This window comes from Microplitis demolitor, chromosome 3 (assembly GCF_026212275.2).
Source record: "Microplitis demolitor isolate Queensland-Clemson2020A chromosome 3, iyMicDemo2.1a, whole genome shotgun sequence".
NCBI lineage: Eukaryota > Metazoa > Arthropoda > Insecta > Hymenoptera > Braconidae > Microplitis > Microplitis demolitor.
Genome location: NC_068547.1, coordinates 2,909,539 through 2,929,714, shown reverse-complemented (window position 1 = coordinate 2,929,714; position 20,176 = coordinate 2,909,539). Strand labels below are relative to the sequence as shown.

The 20,176-nt window shown below is 30.4% G+C and overlaps 1 protein-coding gene across 2 annotated transcripts; it reads right to left on the bottom strand.

Annotated features, from left to right (window-relative positions):
- Nucleotides 1-404: 404 nt before the first annotated feature.
- Nucleotides 405-20,098, bottom strand: LOC103576553 (uncharacterized). 2 transcript variants are annotated; one of them, XM_053737295.1, is made up of 18 exons: nt 19,822-20,098; nt 18,242-18,577; nt 17,505-18,143; nt 12,806-12,967; nt 11,984-12,167; nt 11,629-11,745; nt 10,591-10,703; nt 9,271-9,433; nt 5,274-5,402; nt 4,772-4,881; nt 4,343-4,607; nt 4,050-4,196; nt 3,001-3,119; nt 2,554-2,729; nt 2,293-2,457; nt 1,930-2,203; nt 1,703-1,844; nt 405-1,629 (listed from the first exon to the last, which is right to left on the bottom strand). In XM_053737295.1, the coding sequence occupies exons 3-18, from the start codon at nt 17,605-17,607 to the stop codon at nt 1,419-1,421; spliced, it is 2,580 nt and encodes an 859-aa protein (XP_053593270.1). In that variant the 5' UTR covers nt 17,608-18,143; nt 18,242-18,577; nt 19,822-20,098; the 3' UTR covers nt 405-1,418. The 2 variants fall into 2 exon arrangements, with proteins under 2 accessions (XP_053593270.1, XP_008555038.1); XM_008556816.3 differs by lacking the exon at nt 18,242-18,577.
- Between the last annotated feature and the right edge of the window lie 78 nt (nt 20,099-20,176).

Below are 20,176 nucleotides of genomic sequence, written 5' to 3'. Positions count from 1 at the left end.
ATCAACATTTTTTATTTTCATGATGAAATTATTATTTTTCTGTGTGAGGTCTATCGAGTTCTCTGTCGATGTTTAGTTTAGTGTTACAGAGTCATATTATAACTTACAATAATCTGTAGACTTTCAATATTGTTATGACGAGGTCGAGACACGCATTATTAATCACACTAATTAACTGTGCTCTTTAATTACTTTTTTTTCTTTTATTTAGTTTGGACGGCTTAAAAATCAGACGATTTTTTAAATTCATTTTTTATAAATTGTTTATAACTTTTAAAATTTTACGTAATTTAAAAAAAAAACTTAATCATGTTAATTTAATAAATTAATTAACAAAAAGACAATTAAAAATTACTGTTAAAATCTCATGCACGATGATATGTTGAATTGTCTATAAACAAATATATATATGTTCATATATTGTGCTGTAAAAATTCACAATAATTTAAAATAATAAACAATTAAAATTTTGTTTCAATTATCGACGCTAATTACAAAGTAATCGATAAAAAAAAATTTACGCCAATCAGTAGCGATTTCGGCCTCGTATTTTTTTATACCGTCACAATTATACTATTTTATTAATAATCCATCACCTTTCTATATCTCTATCTAATTAATTTATAATAATTATAATTTTACAGTATAATAATATATCATTATATACATATATATTTTATTTTTTTTCTAAAACCAGTAAATGCATGGAGGAATATTGATGGGGAATTAAAACCCCGTATCAATATTTTTATATTCATCAGTTAAAATTCCTTCTGCTAGTACCATATATTTGTTATAGTTAAGAACAAGACAGCCGATCAATTCATTTTAAGTACCGAGTACTTGAAGATTATTTATATCAAAATACTAATAATTAATTGTCATTATTTTATATCATTCATACGTTTTATATTTTATTTAGTCTGTTTTCTTTATTACATTTTACTTTAGAATAACTATATATTATATATTTATATTATTCATTTCCTAGGCTTCAGTTTTATCATATATTTGTACAAATTCTATAAATACTCTGTACTTTCTAATATATTATATAGTATTTATATTATTTACAAAATTTCATTTTATCAATTCTCTTAAACTGTCAGACAGTAACGTTTTACGTCAACAAATAATTATTCAACAATTAATAATATAATAATAATAATTATTGTTATCTTTCGTCATACAATTCATTATTTTATCGTTAAACCGCATGACGTAGAGAAAATTTCAGGTTAAAAACAAAATTAAAATCAACAAACTTCTCCCAAAGAGAGAATGAACAAGACATCGCCCTCACTACCGATTATTTCTGATCTGCGCGTGCGCAGTGAAGGTGGAGGGGATATTCGGTACTTCGCAAGACCCGGAGTAAAAACCGGAAACACCCGAGGTTCACATTCTTGCCGGGAATTTTAAAATACAAAGGTAAAAATAACATATGTACTTGCTATTGATATAATTAATTTATAATGCTTGTGGTTATTAATATTCGAAGTGGTGTCCGATGATTTTAATACGTAGTCAGGTGCAGGTGAAGGCTGGTTTTTTCGGGTGGTACTCAAAGTTGTGAGACTGCGCCACTTAATGACGTACTGGGGTGCGGTTCTGCTTAACGCTTGTAGTCTTTATGTAAAAATAATTAAACTGTTAAGCTTCTATCACATATATATGATATATAATATATATAAACACTCACCGTATGATTGCCGTATTCATTTTCCACGGTAGTGTAAAATTTTTCCGTTTATCTCTTGAGCAAAATGTATAAAGTCTTTGTCCAAGTGGATTTTCACTCCTACTGTACTCGTGAATTGTCAAATTCCATGACGTACATGGCCCTGAATAACGAATAATCATTTAATTACATATTTATCCAAGGTAATAAAGTAGATAGACGGTGGAATAGGTCACTAGGTCACTTACGGTCCTGGGATGACTCAACCTCGACAGTTAATTGCCGATCAATCGTCGAGTCCAAAATCCATGTACATTTTTGCTGGTAATATTGATTAGATATTGCGTTATTTGTCAAATTGCCAGCTTTGACTACACCCTCGAGTTGAGTTGTCGAGTGATCACCGCAGTAAGTATCTTCGATAAACTTGTATGCGGCTTTTACATTGAGATCTGTTCCGGAGGATCGCGACCACTCGATGTAAAGGGGACTCCAACTTCGTATTCTGAGTGGCAGCCAATTCTGCATCCATAACACACCCGTATTTATCGTATTAATTTTTTATTTTTTATCAGCTAAGAAAAAAAAATTCAAATAAAATGAAATAAAACCTCGTAATTGCCGCACAGGCAGATGACAATGTTGCTCGGCTCGGAGACTAGTTTAACATGATTTATTTCGTCTAGATGGTTATCACTGACACAGTGACAGCCGTTATCACCACAAAGTGTATTACAGGATTTATTTGATGATTCATTTGTGATACCGTTGTCCACCTAATTTTAATAAAAAAAATTTATCAATTTGTTTGCTCCCTAAATAAATTTATCTAATTAATGCCCGCAAAAGTAAACATGACTAATATTAGTTACCGTGAGTATGACCGATTGGTTTGTCGCCGGTATAAAATGTTGTTTGCATTTAATGTAATCCTGGTAAGTAAAAAACTTGAAAATGGGATTGGTCAACTGTCCTTGTCTTGATGAACTCAAACCGTAATACTCAACATCACAAGTGCTGGAGGGTCGTAAAGTACCACCTTCCCCCTCTGAAAATATAGTAATAACGCTAATGAAATAACTAAAGTTTGTTTTATCTTTCTCTTTAATTATTTACGGAGGAAACTTTTACTATATATATAGACATAGATAATATGAATGGAAGTATAAATAAAATTATTATTATAAAATATTTTTCGTGTCATGACTATTCATCAGCAGTATTATTTTTTTTAAAGTCAGCCCTTAGTTTATTTATTTAAACTAAAATTTATCATGTTGTCTGATGTTCGGCTATAGATATGATGTAAATATACTCACCGTCATGAAAATAATACGAAAAATCCACGAATTGTTGATCGTCTGTTTTGTTGTCTAGCCGTTTAAAAACAATCGTCAGTTCACGACCGGTTGATGAATAATGTTCGGGTTCACTATACCTGTCAAAATATATGTGTAATATATTACAGACGTATATATGTATAAATATATGGGTAATTCAATCATTATTCATATCGATAATAACACACAATAGCCCGACAGCCAGCGGATTTTTATTTTAATATTCCAATACTTGAGTAGAAAAAAAATAAAGGAGTGCACATATATGAAATTATTATTATTTTATGGCGGGTATTTTATCAGCAAAGAAAAATTACAGATATTCATGAGCTGGTGCTCTGTATACTTAACGTGAATTTTTCATAAGTTTATTAGACATTAAAAAGTTATGGAAAATTCTGACGAGTGTAGCATACGCGCACATACTTGATACTTTAGTTTTGTTTACTGTGTCAAAGATAAATCCTTTTACGTGGTAGTGGTTGCGTACTTTTTAAATTTAACGACATTAAAAATCGATATAAGTATGCATACGCTATATTCTGTAAGTAAACTAAGCTCGGGTTTATTTTACTACTCGCAGCAGAGATACATTTTTTTATTTTTTTATTTCTGTAAAAACAAAATACGGAAAGTTTTGATATTCGAGATTACATGAAAACTGATAGAAAAAATAACAGTATATATATTTGTTTTTTTTTTTTTTTTTCTAAATTTACGCGTAACGTAAAAACGCGAATCATTTAAGCTTGAAAAATATTGAAATGAAAATTTTTTTTGCAGTACAATTCAATCATGCATGAGAAATTTAACAAATATTGTTTTTTTTTTTTTAGAATTATTCAAAGCATACAAAGGAATTGTAAGCTGATTAAAGTTTTGTCATGCGATACCGGAAATATGGATTTGTCAATATTTATATTTGAACATACATATGCTGAGAAATATTTTTTTGTTGCTATTGATTTATTTCGAATTGATTAGTAATTTTAGTTTTATTTATATATATAAAATATATAAAAGATTACCTTTCGGAGTGATTGAATTGTCGTGGCCGTTTAACTGCCTGGGCCGGACTACAAATTCTCTTGGGAGTCTTGAGATTCTTTGAATTTTTTTCGTCCACCATCACAATATCATCCCAGATCTCAATCACTGTCTTGCACGCTGGCGCGCTATTGTACGGAATATAAATTTGATTTGTAGGAAATAAAGAAAAAGCATGAAAACGAATAAAGCCACGGTAACAATCGTACAAAATAAGACGAATTGAATTTATTAAAAGAGATGGAAAGATAAGTCAATATGTAAGTACATATACCTCAGATTGTAACTTATCAAAAGTATATGAACCGTGTCGTGGATCCGGCCCCGCAGAACAAAGTGACAGTTGGCAGATTGAATCTTTCCTCTTGTGTTGTAGTGACCGAATCTCGACTTGTTGCCGTCTATTTCAAGATCACAGCCAGTCGCGGTTTCACTGCTTCCGGCCAAAGGGTTACTCCGTAAATCCTTGAGATTACGATTATTGTACTTGGTTACGTCACTGATGATACTGTTGTTGGCAGCATCCTCGACACTTTTAACTGCACAGATAATTAGTCATCCCCAGATGTCCTTTAATGATGTTTGTCATTAATAACTTTTAATTAAATTAACTCATCAAAAAAGTAATATTATTATTATTATTATTTTTCATATTTTTTCAATAATGATCTAGTTAAAGCAATTATTCTGTTGCAATATTCACTTGTATTGTAAAATGATGTGGTGGTTGTTGGCGGTAATGTTGTTAACTCATTAACAGTAACTTGAGCATAAAATCCGTTGTAGTTGAACGGTGACATTTCCGAGCCTGACCTGGAAATTAAAATTACATCAAAGTCATCATCATCATTATCATCATTATTATCATTATCGTATTAAAATAAAATTTAAAACAATAACTACTTTTTTAAAAATTAATTTATTACGGGAGAAAATTTATATAGATAATTAATAATAATTACAGTGGGTAATTTGAATATAATTATCCGTAATTATTTGCTGGCACATTAATTAATTGATAAAAATTGTGATGACAGATTTGCGAAAGACTAATCGTATTATGGGTTTTAAAACTTTTTCATTAAAAGTATAATTTTAAATGAGTTTTTATTGCAACAATGACAACAACAATAACAAACTTGTTAACATGAATGGTATTTGCTTTCAAAGAAATAATATAATAATAAAGATTTAAAAACACTCACTTAAACTCAATGAGTATCTCAGTTCCGACGTGAACAATAGACATCTTCTCATTATTGCATAGCTTCTTGAGCAGTGTACTTGAGATGTTGGGTCCCGCGTATATGGCGACATAATCGTCGGTGCACTGACTTAAATGTACAACAATAACAATTAAAAATAATAATATATTCAAATATTGTTACTTTACATGTTAATTACGTAATACCCGAAGAGGCAAAGCGAGACAATTTTTTTTGACTCAATTTTTCAATTGTCGCACTATTCGAGCTGATCAAATTACTCCATATTGTTTCTAAAGACTAAATCTATAAATACTTACATAAAAAATAAAAATTTTTAAATATTTCCTCTTTTCAACGTGATCAAATTGCCCCATATTATTTCTAGAGAGTGTACATTTGCCAAAAAGTAATTTTTTTTTTGGTTAAAAAGTGGTGTCACTTTGCCCCACTTTTTTCTATTTTTTTCACAAAAAAATAAATTTTCTTTTTTTCAAAATTTTCAAATCTTCGCGCTATTAAAGGTGACCGAATTACCCCATACGTTTCCTAAAGTGTAAATATATACATTAGCTAAAAATTTATTTTTTTTTTTTAAAGTGGTCACTTTACCCCACTCTACTATTTTTTATGAAATAATAAATTTTAATATTTTCAAAACTTTCAAATTTTCGCGCTATTAAAGGTGACCAAATTACTCCGTACATTTCCTAAAGAGTAAATATGGAAACATTTGTCAAAAAATAATTTTTTTTTTTTTTGTTAAAAAATGGTGTCACTCTACCCCACTCTCTCGTAGTTGTTTATAAAATAATAAATTTTTTTAGTTCAGTAAAAAAAATAAAAAAATCTACTCGTATATTACTCATAAAAAATCTAAAACATGTGTACTATAAAAACATAATTATTTGAATTTGTAATTCACTTAAACAAAATTAATTATTTCATAAAATTATTCATGATTCAATTTTAAAAAAGTAAAATTTTCTCTTAACTTTAGATCTTCAATTTAAATTATGAATTCAATATTTACATGCTGAATATTTTATTAAAGTTATAACTCCCCGGAGAAATCTTTCATTAAAATTATATTCCTCGTTATATACTTTGTACTTTTTTTTTTTTTTACCGTATATATATTTATACAGGTTGGTTCATTTTATAGAGGCAGTGCATGAATATATATTAAATAGAGGAATCGATTGATCTAGACGCAGATTTTAATACAATTTTTGATGATTAATAATGTCGGCTCCTGTACTCATTTGTCTGAGAGAATTAAAGATGAGCGCAGATTATTTGTTAAAGTGTCGAGAGCAAAATAGCATGAATTGATGAACCGTAAATAAATTTAAGGGGGAATGATAATAATAAAAAAAATCAAGATAGATTTTTCTAAAATGGCCAACCGATACGTTTCTCATTTCTCATGAGTGAGTCATTGGTTTGAGATCTTCCAACGAGAGGGATGAATCAATACCGGCGTGCGCGATTTCCGAGGGTGCAACCGAGAGAGTCGAGAGAGAAAAAGGGAGTGCCTGAAACCGTATCCACGTTCCTTACATCAACATTGTACTATCCATATGTATAAGTGTGGATAGTACCCACTATCAAATATATATATCTATATGACTTGTAGTAGGTAAGGAGCAGTAGGTTGCGCTAGTAGTTGTACTACTACGAGTAGTAAATATATATGAGTAGTAAGACAAATGTATGAATCATGCGCGACAGCCACTAAGTACTTTGGTAAAGATATTACCAGACGGGTATGTGGTATTTCAAGACTTTGACTTTATGTAATTAGATTACAACTATATGACCATGTTGCTTTATGATATATATATATATCACAGGGTTCATAATTGTATTAGAGAATGCTTTTTCAAAATATGGTCTCTATATTTTCTTATTAATTTATCTTGTCTGCAATGAAAAAAAAAGTCTGAAAAACGGTGACCCCGTGGACTGACCCCAAAACTTCCCGCTCTTCGAGTTCAAAAAACAGTTGGACTTAAGAAAATACATTTCGCTGAAAGAGAAACATTTTTATCTGACATCTTTGCGATTCCTAAGTACTTTGCAACAGTTGAAAAGACTTCTTAAGCCTTAAGTTTGATTAAATTTTGATGGAAGTCGATCAAGTGGTGAATTTTTGCAACAAAAACCTGAAAAAAAATTTTGATTCTTTTCACTTGGAAGCTGGATTTTCAAAAACTTGACCGAAGCCAAAGCAATGAGTTGCCGTTTGTTTAATTTAAAATTTTCATAGCGGGAAATTGAAAAATTTAAAATAAAAGAGGTGATAAAAAATAAAATTCCCTGGTATTAAAAAAAATATTTGATTATGATTATTGAATGAACTTGGCAAATAAGCTCTAAAACTAAATATTCACTCGACTCGTCCTACTTGTTTTATCTTTTTCTGGCTTGTTATGAGATAAATTTTTAAAATCTTTGAATTTTTTATAAAACCGTTTGTACGAGTCGTGTGTATGCGCTCAATGTAGAAACATACTTGACCAATTTCAACATTTCATCTACGTTTCGTTTCATATAGTCACGCTCACACTAATGTATTATATTACGTGAGCGTCATTAGAGCCAGTACAGCTGCACGTGAAATTTTTTATGTGATACTTTGACGACGTACACGTTTAAAGTAACGAGTTAAGTATCAAAGTATAAAACGTATAACGTATACAAAATATTTAACTATCTAGACAGAGATCGTCAAACGCTCGTAAATTAAATATTATATAGTAAGTAAATATTTATGTGCTTATAAAGAGGGGGAGGGGGCAAAATGTATTTAAGAAAATATTAAGTTTTTGAGGACAAATACATTCGTTTATTTTTAAAATTATATTTTAAGAGAAGAAGCGAAAAAAAAAATTCTGGAAATTGAATCAGTTAAATTTTTTTATAAGTAATTTATATAAAGTGAAATTACATTCCATATAATTATTAGATACAAAAAAAAGAAAAAAAGAAAATTTTTAATAAACTATAAACAATTTTCGGAGTGAATGCGGATTAAATCCGGAGTGAATGCGTAGCTAATGACTGTATATTTAATCCCTTCAAAGTGAAATTTGCCCCAAAGCTGAGTTTATTTTAATATGAAAAGCCTTTACGGGAGTAAATGGGGATTTAAATAAAATTCAGCTCCCTCAAAAATTACCCCGGAGTGAATTTTTTTAAAACTTCGCAACTCCCAATGGAGGAGAGAATTTGAATTTAAATAAAATCCATAATCACTTCGAATTTCGATTTTTTACAGTGTAATTTTTATCATAAAACAGGTCATTAATATTTTTTAAAATTTTCGATTTTTGACACAAAAAAAAATTCAAATTAATTCCAAATTATATTTACAAAGTGACTTTGAAATGTTTAAAAAAACTTGTTTATAAAACTTCGTGGGTATCCCACTTGCTCCTTCTTTTTCTATGTATCTATATGTGTAAATATATGTTCTAAGTATGTACGATAGCGGGTTTATTTAGTGTGAGTGCGAGAGCTCATCACGCACATGTAAATAGACATTTAAAGTACACAAAGTTTGAGGGTATCAGGAAAGAATATATTGGATTTACGCACGCACATGAATCACTACTGAATATGTATACGGGATATTGTATAAAAGTAATCCTTTTGAAAGAAAATAAATGGGGAAATAAATAACTTGAAGTACTATTGAGTTTCAATTTATTTTACGAGAGCGCTATAATATAAAATAAAAAGTTAACTGCAAAGATATTAACGCTAATGAGCCAATTACCCGATGATTTAATCTATTAAACTTAATATATTTCAAGTTATAAAACGTAAAAAAATAGAATTTTAATATACAAGGGTGTTATTATATTATAATTAAAAAGGAATTTTAATAAAATGTTTGAAAATAATAATGATTAAAATTTTAAACGTTTAAAAATAATAATTATCATTATCATGATGCCGGTGATTGAAAGGATGTATTTAATTTACTTACTTAAAAGATAAAAGCAAGGAGTTAAATACAACTGTAATTGATACGTTGATATTTGACTTGACGAGATAGCGGCATCGTATATTTGGGGGATAAAGCCCCGGGTAGGCGGGACTCGCCAGAATGCAATCTGTGTTCAAACAATCCTCGAAGATCCAATCACAATCTGCAACAGTGAATCGAAAACAAACAATATTATTTCATTTCCAATCAATATATCGCTCAATTATTTTTATTCATTTAATTTTTTAATTATCTGCTGAAAATAATAAAAATTACTCGGCTGCTATAGCCAGAGATCAAAGAGCTAAACAACCGAGAACTCAAGAACTCAAGAATTTAAAGTATATAAGGTAAAATAAATTGATTAAATGTTTCGTAGACTTGTTCAGAGCCACCGAGGATGTTGTCGCAATTTTAGTTTCCGTATTTTCGGACCAGAATATTGATGCTCTTATATGTAATAGAAATTCAATGGTTAAATTTAAAATTCCAGTCAGGTTTCAGATACCGGGGATGAGTATAAAGGGACTTTGGTGAATTATCGATTCTACTACTTATATTTGATTATTTCTTGTTTAGTAAATTCCGTCTTTACTTGGATCCAGATCCCCACGTACTCATATATGTATGTATAGATAAATGTAGACAATGCGAGGATGGTATTGTGTTGGAGACAAATTTTGCTGGGAAGCATAACCGTCCGTGTTTACGTTGTTAGCACTCGTGGTGCAGGACAGTTAAATAGTCCTGGACTGGTAGTGTACAGGACTAGCAGTTCTACCCTTATTTGGTTAAGCTCAGACGACCTGAACTGTTCTGCACTTAACCTTGCATAATTTTCCCTTGTATGTGGATGTGGATGTCATCTGTATGTATATAGAAGCCAGGAGAGAAAATTACGTCGCTTTGCTTGTCCAAGGAAATTCGTACGTTGGTCGAGAAAATTAGCTTTCTGCATAGCAAAAGCTTCCTGGCTTTATTAGTAGACCTCGAAATAAATTGAAATTTCATTTAATGCTTTTTGTCACCAATTATACCTTTTTTTTACTTATTTTCTTTACCTTTCCGTTATAAAGTATAATTACGATTTAAGTATACAAATTTATATATTTTAAATTGTAGATTTATTTTAAATGAGTGTTTATTTTTTACCTCATGTTTATTATTATTATTATAATTATAGTTTTTTTAAGTTAAAGAGTAAATGGAACGGTGAGAAAATGAAGTTATATTGTGTAAAATGTAAAATCGTAAAATCTAATAGTGAAAAAATAAAAAATAAATATAAAGTTTATAAGCAAAGTTTTAATAATAACTTACCCGTATTATTAATAGCTTTTCCACCTCTCATCGGCCAGCCAACGGACGTGCTTGCTTTCGACGCGAAACTAAAATATGCTAAAAATTGCGATCTCGTAGTGTTCTCGTGTATTCTGAAATGACAATAAATATATTTCACAAAACATTTTAATTATAAATACCTCGACAAACTTGAGAATATATATCGTTATTATATGCACGGTTATATAAATTGGGGATCGTAAATAATAATGACGATGTGTAGTCATAATAATAATAACAATGATAATATTTGTGCTTCTTATAGTTGTAGCGGCGGTGGTATTACAAGAAGTAATGGGTAACAAGAATGAAAAATGAAAACATTGAGGTTGTTGTTGTGTATGATAAAGAGACGGAATTTTTTGGTAAGCTATTGCAAAGAGATTCGAGTTATCGCGACTGCTCCTGTGAGTGGTTTTGGCAACAACATCGGCAATTCATCGACGATTCTTCAGCGATGAAAATTCCTTTCATGTTTGCTCTTGTCGGTTGAAAGAGCTTTTCCATTTTCCATGGCTCGGGCATTTCTATCGCGCGGCGTGTCGATAAGCCCCCCTTTCTTCCTGTCTGGCACCCTGCCGCGTTTCACTTCCCAGTTACGTGCCCCCGGCACAATCAATAAATGATCTTCCTCTCTTTCGCCGCTTTGTCGGTCGAGGAGACTTGTGATTCAACAGCTTTTGAGCTTAACGTTGTTCTGTTCACTACAAGTGCCCACATCAAAACTCACCACTATTTTATAATTCCCATACAGATATTATATTGCCTATTTAATCTCCACTTTTATCAACGAGTTTTCCTCGCCTCGGTCTTGTTTATTATTATTATTATTATTATTATTATTATTATTATTTTTACTTTTTTTTTAATCACCCGCATTCACGAGACTCGAACGTGGCTCGCAAGTAAATTTGTTTAGGGAACGAAAAAAAAGAATTTTCGCGCCATGACAAACTAAAATTAAATTTAAATTTGAATGTAGGTTTATAGAAAAAAAAAAAATTATAGATAACTCACTGCATTCGGAGTGTTGCTTCGGTTTTGTCGGAAAAAAGAACGACGGGTCGATCGAATCGAGCATTAGAACCGCAAATACGGGCGCCGCCTTCCAGTTCGAGCCAGCCACCCTCACACCTAAAGAAAATCCATAATCCGTTAATCACATGCAATATAAAATGTTTAAAGAAGGAAAAAAAAACTTTAAAAGTAAAGTAAAGTAAAAAAATTAACAGCTATTTCTCATGGCATTGTACTCTTAAAGTTTATCTTTTACCAGTTAAACGCGGCCATTTATATTGCGCGATAAGCCATCTAAGAGAGTTATAAATAAAATAAAAATAAATACATAAAAATATATATCTATTAAACTTACGCTGTTCCATTGTGACGTCCAATAGAGATTAAACGATAGATTTGTAATTCGACTCGTTGACCAATATCCGGGATAAACCTGTAAGTGCACTCAGTTGGTCCTATTACTGATGGTGATTTTATCTGACCAAAAGCCCGATTGGACTTTCTCAGAAGTTGTTTGCTATCTAACGTTATATTACACACTGGAAACCGAGCAAAATAACATCCGTTATTGACAACAACAAACATAACAATATATATATTTCAACACAAACAGAAGACTTTAGAGGAATATATTTTTTTTTATTTCATTGTCATAAAAAATTTTTATTTCAAAATCGCGGTAATGGAAATTTGAAATATAAAATAGAAAATAAATTTATATTTAATCAATCCGATTATTTAAATTTACTTTTTTAAAATATTTTCTCACTTTACGGCATTATATGTAAATCTGTTGATTATTTTTTTGGGGTGATGTCTCAGTGTATGTGTAAATAAAGATGCGTATGAGAGATAAAAATTTCGCCCCAAGATATCTCTGGGTAAATCGATTCAAACGGAACTCAGTGAAATCGAAAAAGTTCATTGAAACTTTTATTTTAAATTAATAAACCCGATAGTAAAACGGTTTTGTTCCTTCAGGAGATATCATCGATTAAAACTTTAGCAAAATATATATTTCTTGATATCATACCCTTTTTATTGAATTAATTTAACACAATAACAAAAATAAATAAACGAATTTTTCGCTATAAAAAAATGCTGGCTCTGTTTCATGCAATGGAATATAATAAAGAAAAATATTTAATAAATTTAATAAAAACCATATGATACATACTGTTTGTACAATATTTTTCCAAGCCACATTGAGCACATCGTTTAGGCATGGCGATACCACAGCTACAACCACCCGATAATACACAACACGCGCAATTTTTACTTGACGAATTAAAGCTACATGCACACCCTGTTTCACTTTGGGTCCAAAAATCCACTTGACCTGTGAAAATAAATAAAATTCAAATGTAAAACATATTTGTCAAATTTATTTTCGCAATTTTTACTACCTAGCGAATATATTAAAAAAAAAATGAAAACAAACATTCCTGGAAAATGTTAAATTAAAAATTTCTCTCTTTCGAAAAAAAAAAAATTGTAAGCAAACAATAATTAGCCACAAGATTTAACTGTGTTAATATTACAATTAATTTTTTTTAATTAACTTTACAGTATTATTTTATGAAAAATCAGGAGTTAATTCGGAGTGGATATGAATTTTATTTAAATCCGAATTCATTCCGTCACTTCAAGTTCCGAAAGTCAAAAAAAAAATCATTACGTATACAAAGTAAGTAGTGATCTAGATTTTAATTCACTCTGATCCGGAGTTTAAATACATAAGTAAACTCCTCGGAGTGAATTTTTGTTCAAGGGGATTAAATAGATAACCAGTCTTCGCAGTAACTCCGCAAATTTTTTTACTTTGTAGTTTGAAGATGGAAGCAAGCGGTAAAATAAATAAAACTGAAAAAGATCGAATGTGCCTGGTATTATTTTACCATTAAAAATTATCACCGATCAAAAAAATATATATACACATTGAAACCTTTAATACTTTTAAACAATAATAATGATAATAATAATAATAAAAAAACAAATATTGACTTTTTTAATAACTGTTGACTGGGAAGAGTAAAATAACACAGCAGTGAAACCGCAGAGATTCAAATCACACGCAATATTTTTGAATTATTTTTATCAGTGAAATTTATGTATTGACATTTGAATTAAATGAAGATATTGATTGATGATATGTTTTTAGGTTTTATGCAGTGTGACTTGGTGGTCGGTATAGTAACTCTACTACACTACTTGATATGCTGATCGCATCTCCATACATTTACACTTTAATTGGGTTCCTACATACACTCTCACTCTTCTCGCACCCCAGGCTCTTCTCATTCCCTCTCCTATTAATCTCTCTTTCGCGTTCACTGTCAATCTTCCTATCATCCTTTTTGATAACTTTTCCGACGTATCGAGTTCTATTGGTTTTTATTATAGCGGATAGCCCGCCGGACTAAAATAAAATATTTATCGACAGAATTTTATTAATTGTTTTTAAAAAAACTTAACAATTAATAAAATAAGTAAACAAAATTTAAAAATGATAAAGTTTATTCTTAAATAATAATATTTTAAATTAAACTTAAGAGTGAGTACACAAAAGATAAAGCGAGTAAGTGGATATAGCGAATTGAAGAGCAAACCTCTGAATAGAGTTTCACTAGACAAGCAAAATGCTGCAAATGACAACTCTCGGTGTTTCTTTTCATGAAAAACTTTTACCAACAATAAATTTCAAATATCTATAGACGTTTATAACAATAATAATAATAATGGTACATTAATAACAACAATGATGGTGGAATTGAAAAATAAAACTGTCATACACTGTAAGATATTTATTTTTTTAACCATCGAAAATTCTCTCTCTATATTTCCTGTTTAATGCTAAAATTTCCAGAGTAAAGAGTTTGATTTATATATAATATATATATTATACAGATCGAGATATACAAATATATGTATATTTGACATAGATGAGGAAGGGAAATTCAAACGGATGAGAGAAATGTAAAGAGGTAAAATTCAGTACCTCAAATATCCGAACCGGTATCGATCTATCATCTAGATGTAGATTAAACACGTAGAATATGTGGTTCGGTAGCATTGATATAGGCGTTCCGTCACAGTGATTGCCATATTTTCGATTGATGCATAAATTAATGCGTTTCACGGAAATCTCAAACGGTTCCCGTAGCTGGGTCCGTAACCCTATAGTGCTTCGGCACCGTTCATAATTGGCTTAGCTAGAAATCCTCGACAATGTCGTATAGACAATGGAGAGGAGAAGGTGACGGAATTTCCATTCAACCCAATTCTAAAGCCTATTCTATATAGCTTTGTATATAACTATATAATAACAACCATTATATATATATAACTCCCGCACAACTGATGTTTCTCATTTAAATTTTGACAACTCAACATCTAATCAACATTTATATTATTAATATTATTATTATTTTAATATATACACACATATACATGTATATATTAATAACAAGTACACAGAAAAAAATGATTTCGTGATGCGAAAAATGTGTATGCTGTAAAAAAATAGCGGATCGAATGACTGTTTATTAATTAATTCCCCTCGGAGTAAAATTCACTCCCAAATAGACTGAATTTTAAAATTAAAACTTTGAATCGGACTGAATGCGAATTTAAATCAAATCTAGATCACTCCGAAATCACTTCCTATTTACTCTATATGCGATGAATTTTTAAAAAATTCCGGAACTTTGAGTGACAGAATGAATTTGGTTTAAATTTAAATCCATAATGACTCCGAATTCACTCCAAATTTTTTACAATGAACCCGAAAAATTTTTTACTTGCCCTAAAAATTTTTTTTGCGCCAAGAAATCCCTTTTTTCTGCATACATTAAGTCAATCATAATATATATAGATATATATAAGCAGCAGATAATTAAAAAGTACTAACAATTACAAATTATATTGAATGACCCCAATTGAGGAAATTTCCAATTATCAGCCTGGACTAGTGCAGATGATATTGGAAAACGATTTAAACTTTGCGCGAACTAACACCGTGAGGTTCATCCCCTTCTTACGGGCTTTTTTTTTATCCGTCTCAAGCCCTCTGCTTACCTGCTCTCTTTCCCGGTCTGCTACCGTAACACAAAACTATACGTTCCGTGTGCAAAAGGGATAATTATATGGACCAATGATTATAAAGTGTATGCGATAAAATTAATCGACGAGTTATATTATAACTGAGAGAATAAGTTTTTCAGGTTTTAAACTTTTAATTAAAGAATCCTCACAGGTCAAAAGTTACAGTGTCATGATAATAATTCACAGTAAAGATTATAATTATAACGTAATATATATATAGTGCAAGCATATTCATATATCAACATTACTATAATAAACATGATGAATTTACCAGAACTGTTATGTTGCGTATAATTACTATCATCGTCAAGAGATAATGGAATTACGCTAATTGCAGCATGATAATGCAATAGGTTCAAAGACCGATACTAATCACATAGAAAATTACCGTGATATAGTTTGATTGTTCTATTTCGTTCTTGCTATTTAATCATCGTCCGATATTATATAATTATATGTATATATTTGCCTGTTCATTAACGCACTAGATCGTTATCATGTTTTCAATCATCATTTTTAGTTTCTCTCAATTATTTTAAGCAATATCAATATTAATTAGCGGCAGGTATTGTGCATTATGCGGGTAATATTGTAAATTGAGAGTTAATAAATAATTAAGTGAATGAAGTCGCGTTTATTAGATATTGGAGTTAAACTTGACGGTGGCAGTGCTGATGGAGGAGCAGGAAGCAAAGAAGAAAAGTTGCCCGAAAGATATACTTGGTTATAAATTGAGTTACTCGGTGCACCCGGTGCACGTTTGGGATTGATTTCTCATTACAAAGCCTCGTGTCTTATTTTAGAGGGCGCCGACGCGAATCTCATCTATACTACTGTGAATTGTGAGAGTCATGAAACGCGCGCAAGTGTGTGTGTATGTGTGAGGATGAGGAGGATATATATATATATATATATATATTCTATTCGGTGGAGAATATCACCGTTCAGGGGAACAAGGAATTACTTTTCGATCCGCTCTACGTGAATCGAATTTTTTTTTATCACGTTTTTTGCACTCTGAAGACGAGCTCTGCGGTTTACCACTGTTATTTGTGTAAATTCCTGTTTTTCGTCTACAACCAGCCCAACTTTTAGATGAAAGAAACTTCATACATTCTTAATCCTCTGTACATATATATCTTCAAAGAGAAAATAAATATCCGGCTATTACAAAATTATTATTACGCAAACACAAATCGTTTTGTGAGCTTTTAATAATTTATCATATAAAACTCGAAAAGTTTTGTGCTCCGGTAAAATCACCTGTCGCTTAATTTATTTTTAACAGTCGCATTGAAAAAAAAAAAAAAAAAAAAGAGAGAAAAAATTATACGACCAAGTAAATTTACAATTTTTAATTAAAAATTAAATTAAATTTTTTATTTCATGTTTTATAACTGAAAATTCAGTAAACTTCGATTTATCTGCTCTGAAATTCCCACATTTCAATTATTCTAGACATTTAACTCCAAAATAACCCCGACCTTTTCCACCCACTTTTTATTATCCTTCTCTCCTAACGATCGTTTTTTACTTTTGTATTAACTAACTCTTAAAACATAATGTCTCAATAATTGAACGGGAAAATGAAATTTTAAATTGATCGTAGAAAAAAAAAGTGGAATTAATTTTCTTTTTTTTTTTTCTTTTTTTTTTCTCGATAATAGCCGCGACGAACAAGAGCAGAACACGGTGAAAGATTATTTGAAAAGTGAAATAAAATAAAGTGTATAACTCAGAGTGCGCAAGATAAATAATAAAAAGATACTTACTCTCACCGCTGACAAAGATCGGGGTCCAAGTCATTTGAGAATAAGCGTAAGACGCTAAAGTAAAGACGATTGCCAGCCAAAGCCCCCGAATCATGATTCTCATGAATTTCAAAGTTTTCGTCTCAACGTTATCTTGTCCTTCAATCTTCAATTGTCCCTCTACTTTACAGCCATAAATTCCAGGATTACATTTGAATTATTTCCCATGCATCAAGTCATTTTTAAATTAAACACCAGCTTAATAAATTTATGCTCCGTCTCTCCCTATATATTTATGTCTATATATTTGTAGTACAGTAATAAACCTCAGTTATATTATCATTGTTGTCGGCGACAATGCCAACAATAAAACGTGAGGCCTACATTTGTCATATCAAAGTCTCGTCTCATGGCTTTGTTTTATGTTTTTACGCCTTTTTTATATTTTTTTGTGTCGTAATGTCGCCTCTTCTCTTCTCTACATGCGATTCTAATGCATATCTTTCTTTTTTTTTTTTTTATATTAGACTCATTTTTATAAAAGTGATTTAAAAGGAAAAAAAGCTCTGGTGGATCGATGCAACTGAGCAAGCTTCAAACAACCTAGCTTTCTCGTTGTACTTTGTCAACTGCGTCAGTTAATAAAATACCAGCCGCGGTCTGCAATAAAAAATAAAACAAACAAACGTTACTAAATAAAATTCTTTTAAATATTACCTCGTATAAAATAACTAAAAAAATAATCATATAAAACAAACCATTAATAATTCATATTCCAAAGTATATATTAATGTAAATACATAATAAATATATTATTTAGCTTTATTAATTCCATCTAGTTGCACACTTTCGTCTACAGCATAATAGAGAGGGCGTGGTTAAGTGTTATCCAATATTTATGACACGGAAGTGAGCATATGGATTTTCTCTCTCTCTTTATCTCTTTTTCCTCTTTCAACTCTTTCACATACATCCATATCTATATATTTTGAACCGACAGCGATAAAAAGAATTAGTCAATCTACCGAGGATAATGTCTTTGTGCGAGTGACAAATCAATTTTGGTTTTAAGTAAACTTTTATCAGAGAACTCACTAAAAAGTATAAAAAAAAAAAAAATATTTATTTTTTAATTAAATAAGTCATTGGATTAAAAATAGAGGAAATGCAATTAAAAGTTTAAGCGAGTACGTCAGCGCGGGAAAATATATATATGAATTATAATAAATTTAACGTGGACAGAAATAACAAGCTGACTGCAGATCTATATCGCATTATCGAGTCCATTATAATTTGACGTATAGAGTCTTGAGTTTAGTCTAGAACCTGGTCTATAAGAGTCTATAGGGGTAGATTAGGGTCGGTATGGATTTCTCAACCAGCCTACATCGGCTCATGTTCCTCATGTTCACAGGGTGTGGAATGAGTTAAGCTCATCCTCATAGTCCTGACAGGACACATAACACATATAATGCAGGCAAGTACCATAGTAGGAAACCCAGCGTAGCAAATAGAACCAGAACAGAACAAAATATAATTCAGTTCGTTTCCTGAACGAACCCACCGTGAACAACAGCTTAAATGAGAATGTAAAACACATGCGTGTGCTTCTCGCGTGAGCTTCGCAATTGTGCAAATTCTGTTGCGGTTAAATTAGATTAAGCTGTGTTGCGTCCTCACGTATATGTATGCGTATATATACGAATAAATGTATATGTAGAGTCAAGTTGAATTGAGTTTGAGTAGAAAATGGTGTGTTTACATATATAGAACAAATAGAGTAAAGAGGTGTACTGTAGACTTCTAACTCTTCATCACTCTCTATACCGCCAAATACATAGTTGACATGGACTTTTGCCTATTTTACACCTACACCATTACCCTTTAGTGCTGCGGCGAGTCTGGGTCATCAAGGGTCTCTAGCCTTTCCTCTTTTGTACATTATATATTACATAGTTATACATGTATATAGTTATATATATATTTGGATAACTATATATATATATTTACATATTTCATCTCTGACAGAAAGTTTTTACTCACAACTTTATCGATTGCTGAGTACTATTACTCAGTGAAGTAAAGAATTTTTTTTTTTCTTAGTTTTTTCGAGTTAAAACTTTTGCAAAAGTTATTTCTCAAGTAAAATTATGACATCTTATAATTTTTATGACACTCTAATTTATTAATACTTTTTCTTGGTCTTTCATAAATAAATTTACATAACAAATGGAGCATTGGGGTGATTGGATATTTTTTTTTTCTTAATATTATTGATATTTAATTTTTATTAACTGGTATATTTTTCATAAATTAAATAAAATAATCAAAAACTTACCGGTAAAAATAAATTATCAATCGTGGAATGGTGCAACACAGCCAGTAATGAAAATGCAGATTACATTCCCGTTTATGATGTCTATAAAGTCATTAGTCATGTTACTTTAGTATTCATTATTCAGATGAGTTATCACATTTTAGTGGATCGTCGTAAAAATATTCAATTCTATTTTTAATTAGCTACAAACTTTATACCAGACATTAATTTATTTTTTAAATAAATTTCTTTTTTTTTTATTTTAGAACAAATTCATCATTTCCCAAAGAAATTATTGAATATTCAAATCACTTCACAAAATGAATGAATTCAAAATCGAGTCCTCTATCAAGTATCAATACAATTAAAATTTTAA

What these genes read in the sequence shown, in the direction of transcription:
- LOC103576553 (XM_053737295.1), bottom strand. Translation starts at nt 17,607, where the DNA reads ATGAGAATCATGATTCGGGGGCTTTGGCTGGCAATCGTCTTTACTTTA. An exon ending in GATCTTTGTCAGCGGTGAGA is followed by an intron (nt 12,968 to 17,504) that starts GTAAGTATCTTT and finishes TTATTTTCACAG; the next exon opens with GTCAAGTGGATTTTTGGACC. An exon ending in GCCTGTGCGGCAATTACGAG is followed by an intron (nt 2,204 to 2,292) that starts GTTTTATTTCAT and finishes TTATGGATGCAG; the next exon opens with AATTGGCTGCCACTCAGAAT.